This window comes from Eptatretus burgeri, chromosome 7 (genome assembly GCF_056783735.1).
Source record: "Eptatretus burgeri isolate ZD-2024b chromosome 7, Ebu_testis_v1, whole genome shotgun sequence".
Lineage (NCBI taxonomy): Eukaryota > Metazoa > Chordata > Myxini > Myxiniformes > Myxinidae > Eptatretus > Eptatretus burgeri.
The window spans coordinates 27,412,127-27,431,127 of NC_140967.1; the positions used below are offsets into that span (position 1 = coordinate 27,412,127).

Genomic DNA, 19,001 nt, shown 5'->3' on the forward strand with positions numbered 1-19,001 from the left:
ATATATATATATATATATATATATATATATATATATATATATACATACAAATTGTTGTTAACTCGTTCAAGGACCAGTTTGTCGGAGAAGATAACAGACCGGTTAAGCTTGGTTCGACAAGTTAAAGCACCGCAGTAACTTTCACAGCATCCGTATTGATGGTGATGCCGTGAGCGCTGACGAGCAGGCAAGCCCTTGAATTCCCTGGGCTGCCGTTATCCTTGCCAGAGGAGGGTGTTGCATTTGAGTCAGTGTGATTATATATATATATATATATATATATATATATATATATATATATATATATATATATATATATATATATATATATATATATATATATATATATATATATATATATATATATATATATATATCCACACACGAGGTCCGTCTAAAAAGTAACGGGACTCAGCCTGCTGTGTGCTCCACTTACACAACTTGAATGAACGGGTTGCGTCACAGTCTTTCGCAACATTCCAGCAATATATATGAATGGTGATGGTTGACTGCACTCATTGTATGATTTTTTACAGGTCATGCTTTACACGTTGTCTCGTCTGAGTCGTCGCGCTATGAGTCTTGAGCAGAGAGCCAATCTGAAGTTTCTTGCCAAGCTTGGCAAAACACCTTCTGAATCCTTCGCAATGCTGCAGCAAGTCCTCGGGGAAGAAACGATGTCACGCACACTTGCATTTGACTGGCACAAGAGGTTGAAAACGATCCACGGGTCTTCCAGACCTTCAACGAGCAGAACGGCGGACAACATCGAGCGTGTGAAGCAGATGGTGCGCGCAGATCATCGACTCACGGTGCGGATGATTGCTGAGGAACTCTCCATCAACAAGAACACTGTCTGGAACATCATTACTAAAAATCTCGAAATGCACAAGCTGTGCGCAAAGATAGTCCCCAAGCTGTTGTCCGTGGACCAGAAACAGCAAAGAGTCACTGTCTGTCAAGATAGCATTTGAATGGCACAAGAGGTTCAAAGAGGGATGGGTGGAGGTTGAAGACGATCCACGGTTCTTCCAGACCTTCAACGAGCAGAACGGCAGACAACGTCGAGCGTGTGAAACAGATGGTGCGCACAGATCATCGACTCATGGTGCGGATGATTGCTGAGGAACTCTCCATCAACAAGAACACTGTCTGGAACATCATTACTAAAAATCTCGAAATGCACAAGCTGTGCGCACAGATAGTCTCCAAGCTGTTGTCCGAGGACCAGAAACAGCAAAGAGTCACTGTCTGTCAAGATATTATCGAGCACCTCGAGGACGATCCAAACCTGCTCGGGAGAGTCATTACTGGCGATGAATCATGGATATTCGAATACGATCCCGAGACAAAACGGCAGAGTTGTCAGTGGAAAAGTCTGGCATCACCAAGACGAAAGAAAGCAAGGATGTCGAAGTCGAAGGTCAAGGTGATGCTCATCACGTTTTTTGACATCAAGGGCATCGTCCACTTCAAGTTTCTACCACAGGGTGAAACAGTGAATCAATACGTGTGCAAGGAGATCCTTCGGCGCCTCATGAGATCAGTCCGGGACAAGAGGATGGATCTGTGGGAGAACAATGCCTGGGTGCTCCACCATGACAATGCCCCTGCTCACAGTGCCCTGAGCATCCGACAGTTTCTGGCGGAGAGGAACGTGCCAACTCTGAAGCAACCCCTGTATTCGCAAGACTTGGCCGCTTGTGATTTTTTTCCTATTCACCAAGCTCAAGGGGGTGATCAAGGGGACCCGATTTCCTGAAGTGGAGGCCATCAAAAGGGCCGTGACGATGGCGCTCCAGAGGATTCCAGAAGAAGCCTTCCGGGAGTGCATCGAAGCGTGGAAGAAGAGGATGAACAAGTGTTTGACTGGAGGGAAACTATTTTGAAGGGGACAAGCTGTGATTTCAATATATTTTTTGGAATAAAATTTCTGTGAAGCTGGTGCTCCTGCCTCCCACCTTTCTCGGCTTCACGCTGTCGAAACCAGGGCATTTAAGATCATCGGCATCTCCCGCAATGAAGCTGAGTCTTTGGGCCTCTCACTCAATCACCGCAGGTTGGTCGGTGGTCTTTCTGTCTTCTACCGACTCCTCTCCATGTCTTTCATGTCTTTCAATCCATGTCTTGCAATCCAGACAAATCTCACACTCTCACTATGTCTCTTCGAAAGGACCGTTTACAAAACCCCCCCATCCACTTTCTCAACAATCCTCTGGAAGAAGTCTTTTCTTTCAAGCTTCTAGGTCTCACTATCTGCCATGACCTTTCCTGGGAAAGTCACATTTCCAACCTTGCCTCAAAAGCCAGTCGCCGACTGGGAATCCTCCGTCGTGCAAAGTCCTTCCTCGGCCCTCTTGAGCTCCTGACCACTTACAAAGCTTTTGTCCGTAGCCTGATGGAGTACTGCTCTCCCCTCTGGGCTGGTGCTCCTGCCTCCCACCTTTCTCGGCTTCACGCTGTCGAAACCAGGGCATTTAAGATCATCGGCATCTCCCGCAATGAAGCTGAGTCTTTGGGCCTCTCACTCGATCACCGCAGGTTGGTCGGTGGTCTTTCTGTCTTCTACCGACTCCTCTCCAGCCTTGCCCCCCCCTGCTCTCTCTGCGATTTGTCCCCACCACATTTCCACAGGGCGCTCAAGGTCCGCCAACAACCCCCTTCTGGTAAAACTACCAAAATCACGAATCACTGCTCATCTTCACTCTTTCATTCCTCTTTTTTCCCGCCTTTGGAATAAACTTCCTCAGTCTATTCTTTCCCATTCTTCCCTCCAGGCTTTCAAAACAGCTGTTCATCACCACCTCTTATCTTCCCCCATCCAAATCCTCGATCTTTTATATCCCCGATAATCCACCCAAGCCCACTTCCTTCATTTCTCCTGCTTTCCTTCCTGAAAGTCCCTGTAATGTCCATCTTCTCTTCGCCATGTTCCCCGTCCCATCCCCATCCCTCTCCCTTCCACAGTTCACCTAATGTGTCTGTTCCCCACTGTTTTGTCCCTTCCACTCCCGCCCCTCTTGTCTCATGCCTCCTTGCTGTGAGTTGTGTGTTAGCTCTCATACGAGCCTCGACCAAGGTATACAAAAAAAAAAAAAAGTCAGTCCTGTTACTTTTTAAACGGACCTCGTAAATTTTAAACGGACCTCTATATATATATATATATATATATATATATATATATATATATATATATATATATATATATATATATATATATATATATACACACATATATATATACACAGGTAGTCGTCGACTTACGACCTATGCGACATGACTGTTCGACTTTACGACGACGACAAACTTTTTTTTTTTCACACGACGTTTTTCGCCCGTATCGTGAAATTTACGAGGACAAAAAGAAACAACCCTTTCAAACAAAGCTCACCATGTTTACGAAAAAAAAACAACTCCGGATACCTCGAGCGCTGCCCCAGCAGATAACATCGACGATCCACAGCCAAGCATGAGTGACCAATAACATGTTTTGTATTTTTGAATGTTTTTGCAAATACAATACCATATTAAACCAATTGTACTGTAGTGCAGTGTTTGACTTGAACAAAGAAAATGTTAATAAAATACAGTATGACTTACAGATGACTATTGTATCATTATACAGTATAATATTAATTAAATAAATAAATAAATGAATGAATAAAGGTTGTCCGACTTACGACCAAATCGACTTACGACCGATCGGTTGGAACCAATCAAGGTCGTAAGTCGACGACTACCTGTATATATATATATATATATATATATATATATATATATATATATATATATATATATATATATATATATATATATATATATATATATATATATATATATATATATATATATATATATTAAAGGATTCAGCGACTGAGGGATTCTCAACCCACTCCGGCCGTCTCCGGGATCTATAACGCCGGCCGGCTCAGCACAAGCCTCTGGTCACGCGCCTTCAGTCGCGATACCAACATAATCCTTGTACCTTGCCAGTTGGAGAAATAGAACCCCTGGTTACACACTGGTTGTCAGATGCCGAGCGTTTTCTGCCAGTCTGTAACCATTTTGGTTTTATATGCCAATCGAACGGATCGTTCCTCGACGCGACACAAATTAATCCATAGCGGCAACTTCATACGAATTAACCAGATTTATTGTGGACATCGGGAAACACAACACAAGCAAAATTCACGACAATGTTTTTATTAACAATCTTCAACCCGTTCTTAAATAGGGAACCACGGACTACAGGTTTTGAGGGGGTCGCTACCGAAATATGCCATATACAACACGTGCAGACAAAGACAGACAGCATGCCTGCAAGACCAGACAGAGTACTTGGTGATGTCTCATGGACGAGAGGACAGTGTCAAAAGCACGAATGTCGCTCGCAACAGGTGAATGTCCACGGATTCGAACTCCCAGCCCAAATGCGCCGCGTGGCAAGATGGCAGCGTCAAGTCACCGCGTGCGCACGCCCTCCTCAGCGCGTTCCGGCCCCACGCAATGTCGACGATGGGCCTCAGCCGATCTTTCTCACGGTCCAGCATACAAATCCAGGCCTGGCCTGTTCTCCAGACAAGGCCCAAATCGAGGTGCCGGGCTCCAGCAAGCGGATTGGCAAACGTGTCGAGCCATTGGTGTGAGCAAGGACCGTCAGAGGCTCCGGCGCCTCCTCTCCTGCCTTCCCGCCTCGAAGCCCGACTTCCCAACTCCGTCCTCTCAGTTTCTCTCTCTGTCAAATCACCTTTTCTTTCCTTAGAGTCGATCGCCGATTCGACGTGCAGGCAGCCTCTCTTACGTTCGCTCGCTTCAAAAACCAGCACGCCTCCAGAGCGACTGTTTTCACACAATCAACCTTTTTACGAAGCCTTCGTTTCTCTTGCTTCGAAGCCACTCCAAGCACGCCTCGAAAACTCGACTGTTTTCCACACACAATACTCTTTCTCCCCTTCGTTTCTTTCTCGTTTTGCTCGCTTCCACACAAGAGGACACCTCTCCCGGCGAAGCCAACTAACTCCTCCCCTTAGCTCCACCTCCGCCCCTTGGCCACACCCTCCCAGCCGACTGGGCGGGGCCTATCGTCCGTAGAGGGGAGGAAGAAGAGGGGACCCTTGTTCCACCACCACTGCACATACAATAAAACAGCCTTTTACACCTCCCGACACACATAATATAACGTCCACTTTACCAAACAACCTAGCTCTACATGCATTTGATGGGGGAACTGAGCTAATCCTATATTTAGTAGTCCAATAAGGGCTATTTCTGTAACACTATGTATGTATATATATATATATATATATATATATATATATATATATATATATATATATATATATATATATATATATAATGTTGCTAACTTGTTAAAGGACCAGTTTGTCAGAGAAGATAACAGCCCGGTTAAGCTTGGTTCGACAGGTTAAAGCACCACAGTAACTTGCACAGCATCCGTATCAATGGCGATGCTGCAAGTGCTGACGAACAGGCAGCCCTTGAATTCCCTGAGCTGCTGTTACCCTTGCCAGAGGAGAGGGTGTTGCATTTGAGTCCGTTTGATTGTTTGGCCACACAGAATGTGCTTAGGTAAGCCACAAACGACACCAAGTGACAGTCGTACACATTATCTTTTTTTCAACTGAGTACCTCTATAAATTATGTACAATTAGAATACGAGTCTGTCTATAAAGCCACACGAAAGTCCTGGTGAGGGTCTGCAATTGTTGATGTCTCTTTCTAGTTTACCATCTGCATTACATTTAATTATAAAATAATGTTTACCCTCTGTATTATTATTTGTGCTATTACCGATACCCCAATGAAGCCCTCATATACCATCACTTATGCGGAAGAAATAATGCTGTCGGAAATGCATCTCTATATAAACAATGGTATAATGACCCATTTTTGGTGCATTTTCGATTAATGCTCTCTTCTCCAGAAACACATCCTGAGCACGAACCGAGGTATTACTACAGTGTAAATGTTCAACTTTTAATTGGTGAAAGATATCTTCACATTAGTTTTGGTTGTGCTCCAAGATCCATACAAGGGCTTTTGAGGAAACGTACTTAATTTAGTCTGGGCGTTTGTCATTCTCTCAAATATCCATCCATGCACTCACCCAGGAGACCACCGAACTCTCGCTCCCGAGTACGTGGTGTGATATGGCTCCTGCTGTGCACGTCCAAAGCACTAGGGTTTCCAGGATGCTGTTTGCTGGATGTGCGGCTTGTCAAGTTGGTTGGTAGCCTGTCCTTTAAGTGGTATATATTAACCCTTGTCTTCTTATCGCCTTCGTCTCTTGGTTCCTGTTACAAATTTTAGAGGACGACAGTAGAACAAAATGGTTGTTCAAAATTCTTGCTTGCAATCAAGGAATAAAGAAAAAGGCCTTAAATGCATTCATAACAGTGTATTTTTGAGGAAAATGCCAGGGCCATAGAAAAGGCCCCTTTATATGGTATGTGCCACGTGGCAAACATTCGAAAAGAAGGGACATTCCATGGCTTGTGGAAAATGCCAGACGACAGAAAAGAAGGGACATTCAAAAATTATTGTGTGCATGCTGAACTTCCCTTGTGTTCTCAGGAGGAACCAAGTAATGCTCTAGAGGGGTGCCCTACATATATAGGTTAAAACTTGTCAGTACGTAGTTTTTTTCTGTACCTTGAAAACGAAAGCATATCAGATAATGTGCATGTGTGTGATTTGTTTTTCTTTTTTAATTGGCACCCCCCCCCCATGGGAATTTTCAGTCCCTGTGTTAAAGTTCCAGACAGCGAAACCATTCCATTTCAAGGGAGCGGTGCTTTGTGCTTCCCTTGATTGCTGCAGGAGTCTCTGCTTCTAACACCACCACCATTGCATACTTGTACTGCACAAGAACAGAACTCAAGATAATAGGTCATGAGCAAAAACTATCAAAAAAGCAAAGACTATGGCATTTCGGTGGAATTTTTGTTTCGAAAGCCATTAATTAGACGTATTGTCCAAAGTATATTCCACGTTTCAGCTCGTTTCAATGAATAGCCATTGAGATATGAGCACCAACACATTACGGATGGACTGACAGACGAACAGACACCAACGTGAATTTCGAGGTTTTTCGTAAAACACTCAATGCCAAAATGGACGTTGCTGAAATTTGGAACATATTACCTCGATGTACAAAGGATTTATTTCTGAAATTTGCAGGCAATTTTGTCCACTGGAAGCCGAGAAACGAATTTTCAGTCCCCATGTTAAAGTTGCATACAGAGAAAGCATCCCATATAAAAGGGCGGGGTGCTTTGTGCCTCCCTTGATAAGAGGGATATTGTGGAGTAATATACTGTTGTGGATATGGCTTCGGGGTTATTTGGGAAAATTATACTAGTTATTTGGGAAAAAAAAATACTAGTTATTTCTATAGTACATGTTCAGCATAAGCGTACGTAATAAGTGTACCAGGCAGTGGCGAGTTTATTTTAAGGAGCTCCATTCATCTCCCTTCCCAAAATGTTTGTGTCTAAGCTTCCATTTCCACAACTTTGTGTCTCATGTGGTTTTTTTTTCCCCCATTGTGACCTGTCTTGGTTTTTAATTTCCTTTTTAGGTCATCTCTTCAAGCATGACCGAATAATATGGGTGTCGAATGTCCTTCGATCCGTCCGTCCGTCCGTTCACAATGAAGTTGAAGCAGGAGATCTGGTCATTAGTGATCCTGATAGAGGTCGATGAGACGTACACGATGGTATGACTTTCAAGGTCACCGAAGGTCAAGGTCAAGATCACGAGGCCTTTGAAGTTGCGAAAATGGCGATTTTCAAATTCTATCTCCTCCGCCATTTCTCAAGCGATCTTGAATTTGATTGAAGCATATGAATCTATGGGACAATATCTAAATTTGGTCGGGCCGGATTTTCGATATTCGCTTTCGTGTCACGTGACTTCAAAGTTGGCAAAAAATGCGAAAATGACGATTTTCAAAATCTATCTCCTCCTACATTTCTCAAGCGATCTTGAATTTGATTGTGGCATATGAATGTATGGGACAATATCTAAATTTGGTCGGGACGGATTTTCGAATTTCGCTTTCGCATCACGTGACTTCAAAGTTTGCAAAAACTTCCCCACCTTTAGGAGGCTATATATTCTCTACTGGGCATGGTAAAAGTTCGTGAATGGTGTCATTGCATAGCAGCTGACTTTGTATATTTATAAATTTTCCACCGAAGGTGCAAAAGTTTCAAAACCCAAAATGTAAACGTCGGCATTTATTTTCAAAATATAATTCCGTGCGCGTGCGCCAAAATGCCGAGTCATCTTTAACCAAACTGCGCAGTCGAGATGCGCAGTAGTCTTCGGTGATAACTGAACATTGAGAACTTGTGGTATTATAGAGATGACCATCACCCCCACACAGGGGTAATTTAAAAAAAATAAACATCACCGAGGACATGGCCAAGCTGGGAGATTCTGTTATACGTCACCAGCAGAACTGACGTGTGATAGGTCTGTCACTGTCTCTGTTTCTTTTTCTCCTCTTTATTTTTCTTTTCTTTATTTCTCTCTTTCCGACGACCTTCTCCAGTTCCAACTGTGCTCTCGTGGTCCTCTTGTCCAGGCCCTTCAAAGGTTGGTGCCATTTCATTTGACGGGTCCAGGTTGGGATGTCCTCTAGCTCCCTCCTAGTATGTGCCCCGAGGGTCGTTCGTGGGTAGAATGAGCATGACCGCAGTTCCTCTCCACCTCCCCAGTAATTGCTGAACAGACAGGCCTTCAGGCATGCACCATGGGGAGTTTTTGTGCCAAAATTGGTTGCGAGCAGGAGTGCTCACACCTCAGGTGGGATATGGGCTAGCAGGATGAGCGAGAGGTACACATACTCACCTCTAAGCTGCCTAGCTTGGGTTTGAATATCAGCCCAGTTATAAACTGTCATCCCAGTGTTTCACAGGCAGGATGATTTGTCAATGTGTGTGCCGTCCCTCGGATGGACGTTAAACTGGTTGTCCTGTCTGCTGCCATTAATTGGTGGACGTTAACTATCCAACGGTGTCCTTTGCAAAAAGTAGGTGAGCCATCACCGCCACCCTGAACAAATTCCGAATTCCTGCACTAACCAACAGAAAGAAAGGCTGCACTCTCAGCCAATGAGGCTACCTCACAGTCTTGTGCTGCTTACCAAAGAAGAAGATTATTTATATTTACCCGGTGCATGCGAAGCAAAGTGGGGTTAAGCAATTGGTTCACTTTTTCTGTCTGTCTACAGACCGGTTTATGATCAAGGGATTACTGAATTTCAATTTAATTTAATATTTTGAACACTGTAGAACAAATGGAAACGTGAATCGGAACACGAACCTGCAGTTTAGCAGTACTCTGGCTCTGAATTTGACAAATTGTACAGAATCTCGTCCCAAGTGTGCAGAGCGTAGAGATTTTTTTTTAATTTCGTCTGTCTGCCTGGCTGTCAAACAAAATTTAAAATTATTCCAAACAGGAAACTTAGTTTTTCGGGAGGTCATCAAGGACACAAACAACAGGCACGAAGAAATAATGTAACGTGTTAAATCAGGTGGTGTAAAAGAGGGTGGCACCAATGGTGGGAAACTTCTGGAGAATTTTTTTTTGTCTAAAACCTTCAAAATCTCTTATTTCAATTGAATTATATACTTCAACACAGTCGAACACAGATCACCTTATTGACACTTTAAAAAATCTTCCATTAAGCAGTACTTGGACAAAATATTATGCCATTTTATGTCATCTCGACCAATCGAATTTACCACTCACTCTCAGACAAAATGGTGGCTCGTAGGAAATATAGATCGTGCTCGAAAACACAATAAGTAAGAGTTTAAAAGACCCTTCCCATGTCTTTTTTTTCCAAAAATGCCCAGAGTAATGTATTCTCGAAGCTCTCTATTCTCGAAGCTTATTTTGTATTTGTGTTAATATTATTATTATTATTATGTTATCATTGTTGTTGTTATTACTAATGTTATTAGAAGTGGCCTTAACAAAATGCTCCGAGAATGTGTTATGATGCTAAAGCTGCTGTGGCATTTTCACAAAATGAAAAAGGCAATAAAAAATTGGAATTCCTCTGGATTTTTTGCAGTCAAGTTTAAAGCAACACAGGCTAACTGTGAAAATAAGGCATAGGCCTCCTACTCATGACAAAATTAGGCATCTGAAGCATCACTCATGATACCTTCTCCCACCACCAGGAGTGGCATGACATAGTTGACATTTATGTCGAGAATTTGCGTCACCACACATCTGGAACCTCTCGAGGGGTGGGAGGGGGGGGACCAAGTAACTACAACCTTTGTCTTATGAAGCTTAGTCCTCCTGGCAAGCTTGGTCGAGATTGGATAAGTAACGACCAAATGCACCAGCCAAAGACAGACAGACAGGCAGACACCAAATTGCGTATTTTTATATGATCATGAGCAGCCAAAATGCAAGTGCCATTTCAAATTAAAAGGTTTGGAAAGCAGGTTTTTTTTTTTTAAAAAGGGCTAAATAGAACAGTATAAAAGAAAAGATGGAAACATTTTTTCAGGAAAGCAATAAAATGGCACAATGTCAAAAAACATTTGAACCAAGAAGGTAAATTAGCACAGAATGGTGAAAATGTCATGCAAGGACACAAATCAAGCAGACACTCATGGTTGATCATATATCCAGAGGGCGTTCTATCAATCCAAATCTACAAACTATTCTGAAATAATGTAATTTAATTTTGCATTGTTACGACATTTTTCAGGAACGTATCTCCTGCGAATACTTGGGTCCAACAGTATTTCAGTTTAAATAAAATAATGATTTTAAAGACCGTTTAAAAAATCCGGAAGTTTAGTGCTGCTGAAGCAGTCTTGGACACCACATTTATACACTGCAATAAGACCATGTCGAGTCGCAGTTTAGGGGATGGAAGCTTTATTGATCACCAAAGAACGCAGCATCAATCGGCATCGTACATAGCCATATCGCAAGCCTCTTCTTCACCCAGATACCGCACCCTCTCACATGCTACGCCCACTTCCCAGGGGCAGCTGCTATTACATACACCACCCTCTCGAACATGTCCAAGTACAGTACTGCAAAACTGGAGGTTCTTCGAAGTATTATGAAGGTGATTTGTGTTCTACAGGGTTCAAGTATATAATTCAATTTAAATCAAGGTTTAAAGAGATTTAAAGGTGTATAAATAAATTAATTGAGTCTTACTGCCATTTTACCTACTAGTGGGGAAACTTAGCTAAATATAGTATAACAATTGTGCATTTTGTGAGGAAGGCACCAAATTTGGCACACTAGTAACCTATCATATTATGAACAGATTTGGATATTGGGCCATCTCAAATTCAGCCGCTGATGGCTGTGGCAGCCATTTTCCACTGCCATCAAAAATTATGTTGGCGTACGCTGAAGTTTTGAGGTTTTTTTTTTTAAGTTTTGGTCGTATTCATAACGTGTTGGTCGTATGCATACCGTATTAGTAATGGGCACAGAACGTTTCGTTGTGTTAAAGATAACTTATACCAACGAATGCTTAGCCTGTTGTCAGCATTCACAACCTATGCCCAACGATAGTTTAACTTAGTCATAGCGCGCTGCACGTATCGCCGACGAACTCGTGGCGTTCTCTGTTAAAAACCTGCCGCACGCCGATTTAAATCATAACCGCCTGAAAATTGGAAGTGTCAACATCACAGTCACACCTTGACGATTTCGCCAGCGTATGCCGACCTATGAAAAATGTCTAAAACGCTGGGACACGTCGAATACGGTATGATCACGCTGAAAAACAATGAAGTACGTTGGAATATTACGTGGTACATCTAGTACGTCGTGAAATTTCAAGCATGCTGAAAATTTTACGACGTACTCGACGTATGGCTCACAAGTTCCGCATACACTGGCATAAGTTCTCGGGACGCTCCGCGATCGTCACACATCTGACACACGTTACTTGTAAGTTACTCATAAGTTGAAACACGTCGAGGTAATGTTTAGCATACCCGAAACTTAATTTTAACCTATGAGTAACGTGTTTTGAACCTATGAGTAGCGTGCTTTGAAACTATGTGTAATGTATTTCAAACGCACATTGTCGTATGCAGACGAATTTGATTGATGTCTTCCGGACGACCACAGAACTTACTGAACGTGTTTCTAACTTACAGCTACCGTATAATGGCGTATTGGCAGCGTTTAGGGGAATTGGTATATACAAATGGGCTTCACAAGAAGAACCCGTCAGTGTTCCAGACTCCATGTTGAGTAGATGTCAATGTCAGTAGCAGTAGTATTAGTAGTAGTAGTTTGAGAGAATTTAGTGATGTTGATGTTATTTGTAGTAGTAGTAATAGTTCGAGAGAATTTAGTGATGTTGAAGTTAGTAGTAGTAGTTCGAGATAATTTAGTGATGTTGATGTTAGTAGTAGTAGTAGTAGTAGTTCGAGAGAATTTAGTGATGTCGATGTTAGTAGTAGTAGTTCGAGAGAATTTAGTGATGTTGATGTTGGTAGTAGTAGTAGTCCGAGAGAATTAAGTGATGTCGATGTTTGTAGTAGTAGTAGTAGTAGTAGTAGTTCGAGAGAATTTAGTGATGTCGATGTTGGTAGTAGTAGTAGTACTTTCAAGTAACGTGTTGCAAAGTGTGAAGAACGTCCGTGTAGCGTGCTTACAAAACGTTACTCATAGGTGAGAAATAAGTTTCGGGTACACTAAACATTACCTCGACGTGTTTCGACTTATGAGTAACTTACAAGTAACGTGTTTCGACGTGTGTCAACGATCGCATAACGTGCCTACAACTTATGGCCAGTGTAGCGGAACGTGTGAGTCATACGCCGGCATACGTAGTAAAATTTCAAGCATGAAAAAATTTGAGGAAAACCCAAAAGTACAATGTTTAAAGCCAGCGTACTACGACGTATGGCAGTTTTTCAGCGTGCTCTTAACGTATACAATACGTACCCATAACGTATTCGACGTATACCAGCCTTTTTGACAAATTTTTCATAAATCGGCATACGCTGGCTAAATCGTCAAGGTGTGACAGGGCCTTTACATTGGTTCTTCATGCCTGGCGTTTGTGTCCTTTATAACTTCCTTTAAAACAGTAATTCTCCTGTTTGGGATAAAAAAAAATTTCAATTTTGTTTGATTGCCAGACAGGCAGAGAGTAAAAAAAATTATCTCACTCCTCTTTGCACATGTGTGATCGGGACAAATTCAGAGCCAAAGTACTGCTAAATGGCAGGCTTGTCTTCCGATTTGTGGTCAATATAGAACATTCAATTCAAGTAAGTTGTTCCTCCATCATAAACTGATGATCATGAACTGATAAGACAGACAGACATGAACCAATTGCTTCACCGTGTATGCGTGGGGTAATCGGTGAATATACAAGTGAAAAAAAAAACGAACATTTGTTCAAAGAGAGAGAGTGAGTGAGTGAGTGAGTGTAAATGGGACAACACTTCCAACAAGTTTTGAAGGAAAAAAAATCGAGATAGATAAGAGCTGTTATAATGAGGGCTGAGAGGATATCTCAGATGCAGCATACTTACATTTGAGCTGTCCACTCTGGGTTCAATTTCTGATGTGACAACAATCTGTTATCTCGGTGCTTCGCAAGCTCAACGTTACATCATTGGGAATTGGAGGGATGTTAAGTGGGTTTCTCATCTGGAGTATTTGTTGGTAAATGTTATAAGATCCCACTGCCTTTAGAAAATAATGGAATATTGTGAGGTGGTACCCATGTCAAATTACAATTCTCTGCACTGACATGCATCACCCTGCAAAAGAGTACTAACCTGTTCAGGGTTGATGTCAACCAAGGGAACCGCTTTGGCAGATCCAACGTTCTGGAAGTGGAGTATAGTCATGGTTAGATGGATGCTTATAGGTCTATTTCCAGCCCACATATCCCATTATTTCATGGTCAGTCACTCCCGGATATACAGGGTGGTGCAGAGCCGACTGACACATTTCAGACCGCTGGCCCACCCAAGGGGTGGGGTGGGAACTTTTGAAGTTATGGGACCATTTTTCTAAGACAATGATTGATTGCCAGACAGGCAGAGAGTAAAAAAATGATCTCACTCCTCTTTGTCGTGGAGCGGTCTGATATTATACCACAGGAGGTATCGATGATGACTGTAACTGGTGGAGGCCACCTTCCTGATGTTATCTACCATGAACAATAAAATTGCAAGCTTTGAACATAAACCGTCTGTGTTTCAATTATCGCATATGCATTGATTGATCACCCTTTGTTATGTTGTCTTGATTTGCTCACTGTCCATGACGCTGGCTACGTCAGACATAATGCATGTCTTGCATAGTCAGTGTTAGTCGGCTCTGCACCACCCTATATTAAGCATACTTCTCTCTTGACATCATCCAAATTGCATACACTCCCCAAATTAAAACGTAAAAACTCACAGAACCGACACTTGTCCCAATGAAAGGCTCTTCTTTTTGATATGTTGTGTGATCAACGTCTTCCTCTTGTGTTGCTGGTTTCAGATGCAAGGAATTGCTTTCTTGAACTGAAGGATCAGGAACATTCTGGTGTTTGGGCATTAAAAAAAACATAACACTTTCACTTTTCATGCACATTTCACCATGTGTAGCCCAGTCAATCACACACTACAGTATTACAAGTGAATAAAATTATTTATGCTAAATTTTAAAAAAGCAATGCAGGGATGACAAACTTCAGTCTAAAAAAGGTTTTGAACAAGATAGGGATGATGTTGGTTTCGAGAGTGGCTAAACATTATTGCCGTCACATAACAATCCCTACATCACTGCCTCCAGACTATTGTCCAGCTAAAAGTATTAGAAGCTCTTATATTTCATTTCAGCATCAGTATAAGAAGCTCCTACACAATTTCAGTTCTTGCAACTTCAGTTGTCTTTCCTACCTTTTGTTTTTATTAAGTTAGACTAACCAATTACAAATGCAGATAATTATGGAATGCTGTTATTCGAGATGTGCATACAATTTGTAATAAGTTGACGTTTATGTACTGGTGTTAACATTGTAGTCGGGCTGCTAATTTGTAGTCTCAGTATGTGGCTACACTCCAAGAGTAATCAAATATTGTTGTAACCAGTGGAGTGTTTGTAGAAGCTTGAAGCAATAATTGATGAAGTGTAAAGGAGGCAGTGATGCAGGGATTGTTATGTGATGGCAATACTGTTTAGCCACTCGCGAAACCAACATCATCTCAATCTTGTTGAAAACATTTTTTTAGACTCGAGTTTGTCACCCCTACATTGCTTTTTTATTTAGCATAAATATTTTTATTCACTTGTTTCTGTAATTTTTTTTTAAATATGGAATAACAGAATGGAATGGTACTCAGAGAATACCAAATCTTTGAGCAAAAGTGCCAAAAGATCTTAGTCAGTAATGTCAAATCCTGCATGTCTTACGTAACCCGAACTATCTTACAGCTCTGTTTTATTGCTAGATTTTTAAAGCGCACACCTCCGCCATGTAATTCCTGATCCACGAGAACATATTGGGCCCAATACATTTTTGAAACATCATGCTATACAGTACTATATCGTTTTTGGCCCTATCTCTCATTGGTGAAGAATCACGTGAAGAATATGAAATAATTCTTGTATCCAGAACCGGATTCAGAACTTCACCTAAATTGAATCAATTCATCGTGGTCACACACCAACCTGTCCAACAAGTTTCATCCGAATCCGTCCACAACTTTTTGAGGTATCGTGCTACATATCGTTTTTAGCCCTATCTCTCAACGGTATAGAATGACTTAAAAATTCTAGTAGTCGGATCCGGATGCGGATCTTTACCAAAATCGAATCGGTTCATCCTTGTCACACACCCAACCTGCCCACCATATTTCATTCGGATCTGTCCACAACGTTTTGAGATATCCTGTACACAGACAAACAGACAGAGAGGGGTGAAAACAACCTCCTTCACCTTCGGTGGCAGACGTAAAAAAAAAAACACAAGGGCTTTCCCAAGGAATGATGTTTCTGCTGATATTATTTGATGTCCATATATACGACATTAATGCAAAGGCATAGCAGCCCCGCCCCCCATCTAGCTGATTGACGGTCGTACATTTCCGCCCACCCCTCGGATCCTGCCTATTCTTTTACAAAGGAATATCGTTTTTCGTACTTTTCGTGGAATCCTTTCAAGCTATTAAAATTACAATACCAAAGGATGATGCACAAGGTAAAACTCTGTCGAATGGTACCAGAATCATTGCCATTGATAGAGGCAGCTTGGAAATATGTCTGAAATTTTTTTTTTTGTTGTTATGAACGAGAAGATGAATTCCTGGGTTTGACCAATCTTTTTTGCTTTGTTTTGCTTTTCCCATGGTCTGGAGAACTGAAAAGTGATCTCTGCCTCAACAATCAGCTGAGCAAACCAAGTAGGTTCTCGTATGTAGAATACGCGATTTTTTTTTTTCGAGAATATACTCAAACTTTAGTTTTGTACGGAGCAGATGGGACGGCCATTTTTTTTTCCGCGCTATCCCTACATAGAGAGTACTAGCTTACTCTCTGATACAGATTGTCAAAGTGAACCTTTCACCACTAGGAACCTTTGTGGTTACCAATGGCGATGATTTTATTTATGTGAGGAATTAAAATCTGATTGTAATTTCTCACCAGTGGAGTGTGATGTTTTGCTTGATGTGTAAAAGATATAATGGCTCCCCACAGCTTAATGCACAGCAGACCCTTGTCAAGCCAGATGTATTTGTTGTACAGACTATTTTTAATATTAATCTTGAACGAGATTGTGCAATGTTTTTTTGTTTTTAATTAATAATCCTCCAGGCTTATGGAGGAGTTTGGATATTGGAAGAGTTTGGTACCATCTACAAGGACGACAAGGAAGAGATATTTGGAAGAGACAAGGACCCATCCTCACTAGATCTGCATTTGTTTGTCTTTAGTTCAAAACTAACTAAACATATTGGACACAAGAGCATATTCAAGGCATTTTCAAAGTTTTAAAAACGAGTTAGAAAGATAATCTATCTATAATTCCAGCAGTGTGTGTGTGTGTGTGTGTGTGTGTGTGTGTGTGTGTGTGTGTGTGTGTGTGTGTGCGTGTGTGTGTGTGTGTGCGTGTGTGTGTGTGTGTGTGTGTGTGCGTGTGTGTGTGTGTGTGTGTGTGTGTGTGTGTGTGTGTGTGTGACCGCTGTTTCTCGACAACCTCTGGTCCGATCTAATTGAAACTTGCCAGGTATATTGCTGGGGACCTGAGGATGTGCCTTTTCAAGGTTTGATATTAATCGGACAAGTGCTTCCCAAGTTATGGCCATTTATTTACCAAACCAATGGGAAGACACGTTGTTGCGTGGGCGTGGCCGATGGGGAAGGGAAGCACAGCCACGTTCCCCATTACGGGTTACAACGTACGGGCTTCCAGAGAGTGATGACTTCGTGTATTCGAATAATTTCTCGATTTCTTATGCACATTTATAGATAAACACAATGGCCCAAGTTATGATCGTTTTCATATTAGACGGTGTATAAATTTCGGGAACATCAGAGTGCTGGTATGCTCCAAACCAGGAAGTAATTTTTTTCTCTCTCTTCTCTTCTCTTTTTGTTTTTCCTTGCAACGACATTGCGAAAAGGTAAAATACGTTGGCGCTATTTGAATAATTGGGTATTAAAAATAAATTGCGAATAATCGTAACTGCGAATAATATCGATCTTCCGGGTCACACACGTACGGGCACGCGAGAGCGAATAAACGGCCTGTGTGGGTTATTTATTTATTATTATTATTTTTTTTTTTACGGGCACGTACTAGTAATAATAACAATAATAGTTTTGAGAAACAAAGACATGAGCGGGTCTACTAGCGGCAAATTTAATTAGTCATGATGACGTAAAATGCCATCATCTTTTGTCCCAAGTACTGCTCAGTGGAAGGGTTTTGAAAGTGCCAAAAAGGCAATTTGTGTTCTGCAGTGTTCAAGTATAAACTAGTAATTCAACTGATGACTTGAGCTGGTGGTGAACAGCTGTCTTTAAGACTTGGAGGGAAGAATGAGGTTAAAGAGAGTACTATGGAAGGTGGTTCCACAGGTTGTGGGGGGCAAATCACATTGAAGGAAGAGGGTGCAAGTCCAGAAATAAGGCGGAAGAAGACAGAGACCATCGACCTGTCGGCGATGGTGAAGTGATCGGCCCATAGACTCAGCTTCATTGCGAGAGATTCCAACAACATTGAAGGCCTTTATTTCCACGGCGTCAAGCTGACCAAGATGTGAGGCAAGTGAGCCAACCCAAAGGGGAAAACAGTACTTCATCGAGCTGCGGATGAAAGCCATCCAAGGGAGGACTTTACACGACAGAAGATGCCCAGTCAGAATCTGGCTTTGGAGACCAATTTTGAAATGTGGCTTGCCCTAGAGAGATCATGGCTGAGAGTGAGACCCAATGACAACCTCTTCAAGAGGGTTGTTAAGAAAGTAGATGGAAGGGTTTGTGGAAGAGGGGTGGGGGAAAGAAAAAGAAAGAAAGAAAGAAAGAAAGAAAGAAAGAAAGAAAGAAAGAAAGAAAGAAAGAAAGAAAGAAAGAAAGAAAGAAAGAAAGAAAGAAAGAAAGAAAGAAAGAAAGAAAGAAAGAAAGAAAGAAAGAAAGAAAGAAAGAAAGAAAGAAAGAGAAAGAGAAAGAGAAAGAGAAAGAGAAAGAGAAAGAGAGAGAGAGAGAGAGAGAGAGAGAGAGAGAGAGAGAGAGAGAGAGAGAGAGAGAGAGAGAGAGAGAGAGAGAGAGAGAGAGAGAGAGAGAGAGAGAGACACAGAGAGAGAGAGAGAGAGAGATAGATATTCCAAGTCTTTGACCAGTTTGTGATTTTTGTCAAGGTCTGAAAAGAGGGAAGAAGCTGCTGCCTGTCTGTTAGAGGCATGAGGGATGTCACGGCAGAGAGTGGAGTCATCAGCAAAGAGACAGAGTTTTCAAAG

At 41.8% G+C, this 19,001-nt stretch overlaps 1 protein-coding gene across 3 annotated transcripts in view; it reads right to left on the minus strand.

Annotated features, from left to right (window-relative positions):
* TM7SF2 (transmembrane 7 superfamily member 2) overlaps positions 1-19,001 on the minus strand; it is a 68,163-nt gene that overhangs the window by 15,362 nt on the left and 33,800 nt on the right. For all 3 annotated transcript variants that reach the window (XM_085887801.1, XM_085887799.1, XM_085887800.1), the window contains 3 exons: positions 14,458-14,583; positions 13,827-13,877; positions 6,128-6,314 (listed from right to left, as the gene is read on the minus strand). In XM_085887801.1, coding sequence (XP_085743927.1) covers positions 6,128-6,314; positions 13,827-13,877; positions 14,458-14,583 — 364 coding nt within the window. The remainder of the gene's footprint in view (positions 1-6,127; positions 6,315-13,826; positions 13,878-14,457; positions 14,584-19,001) is intronic.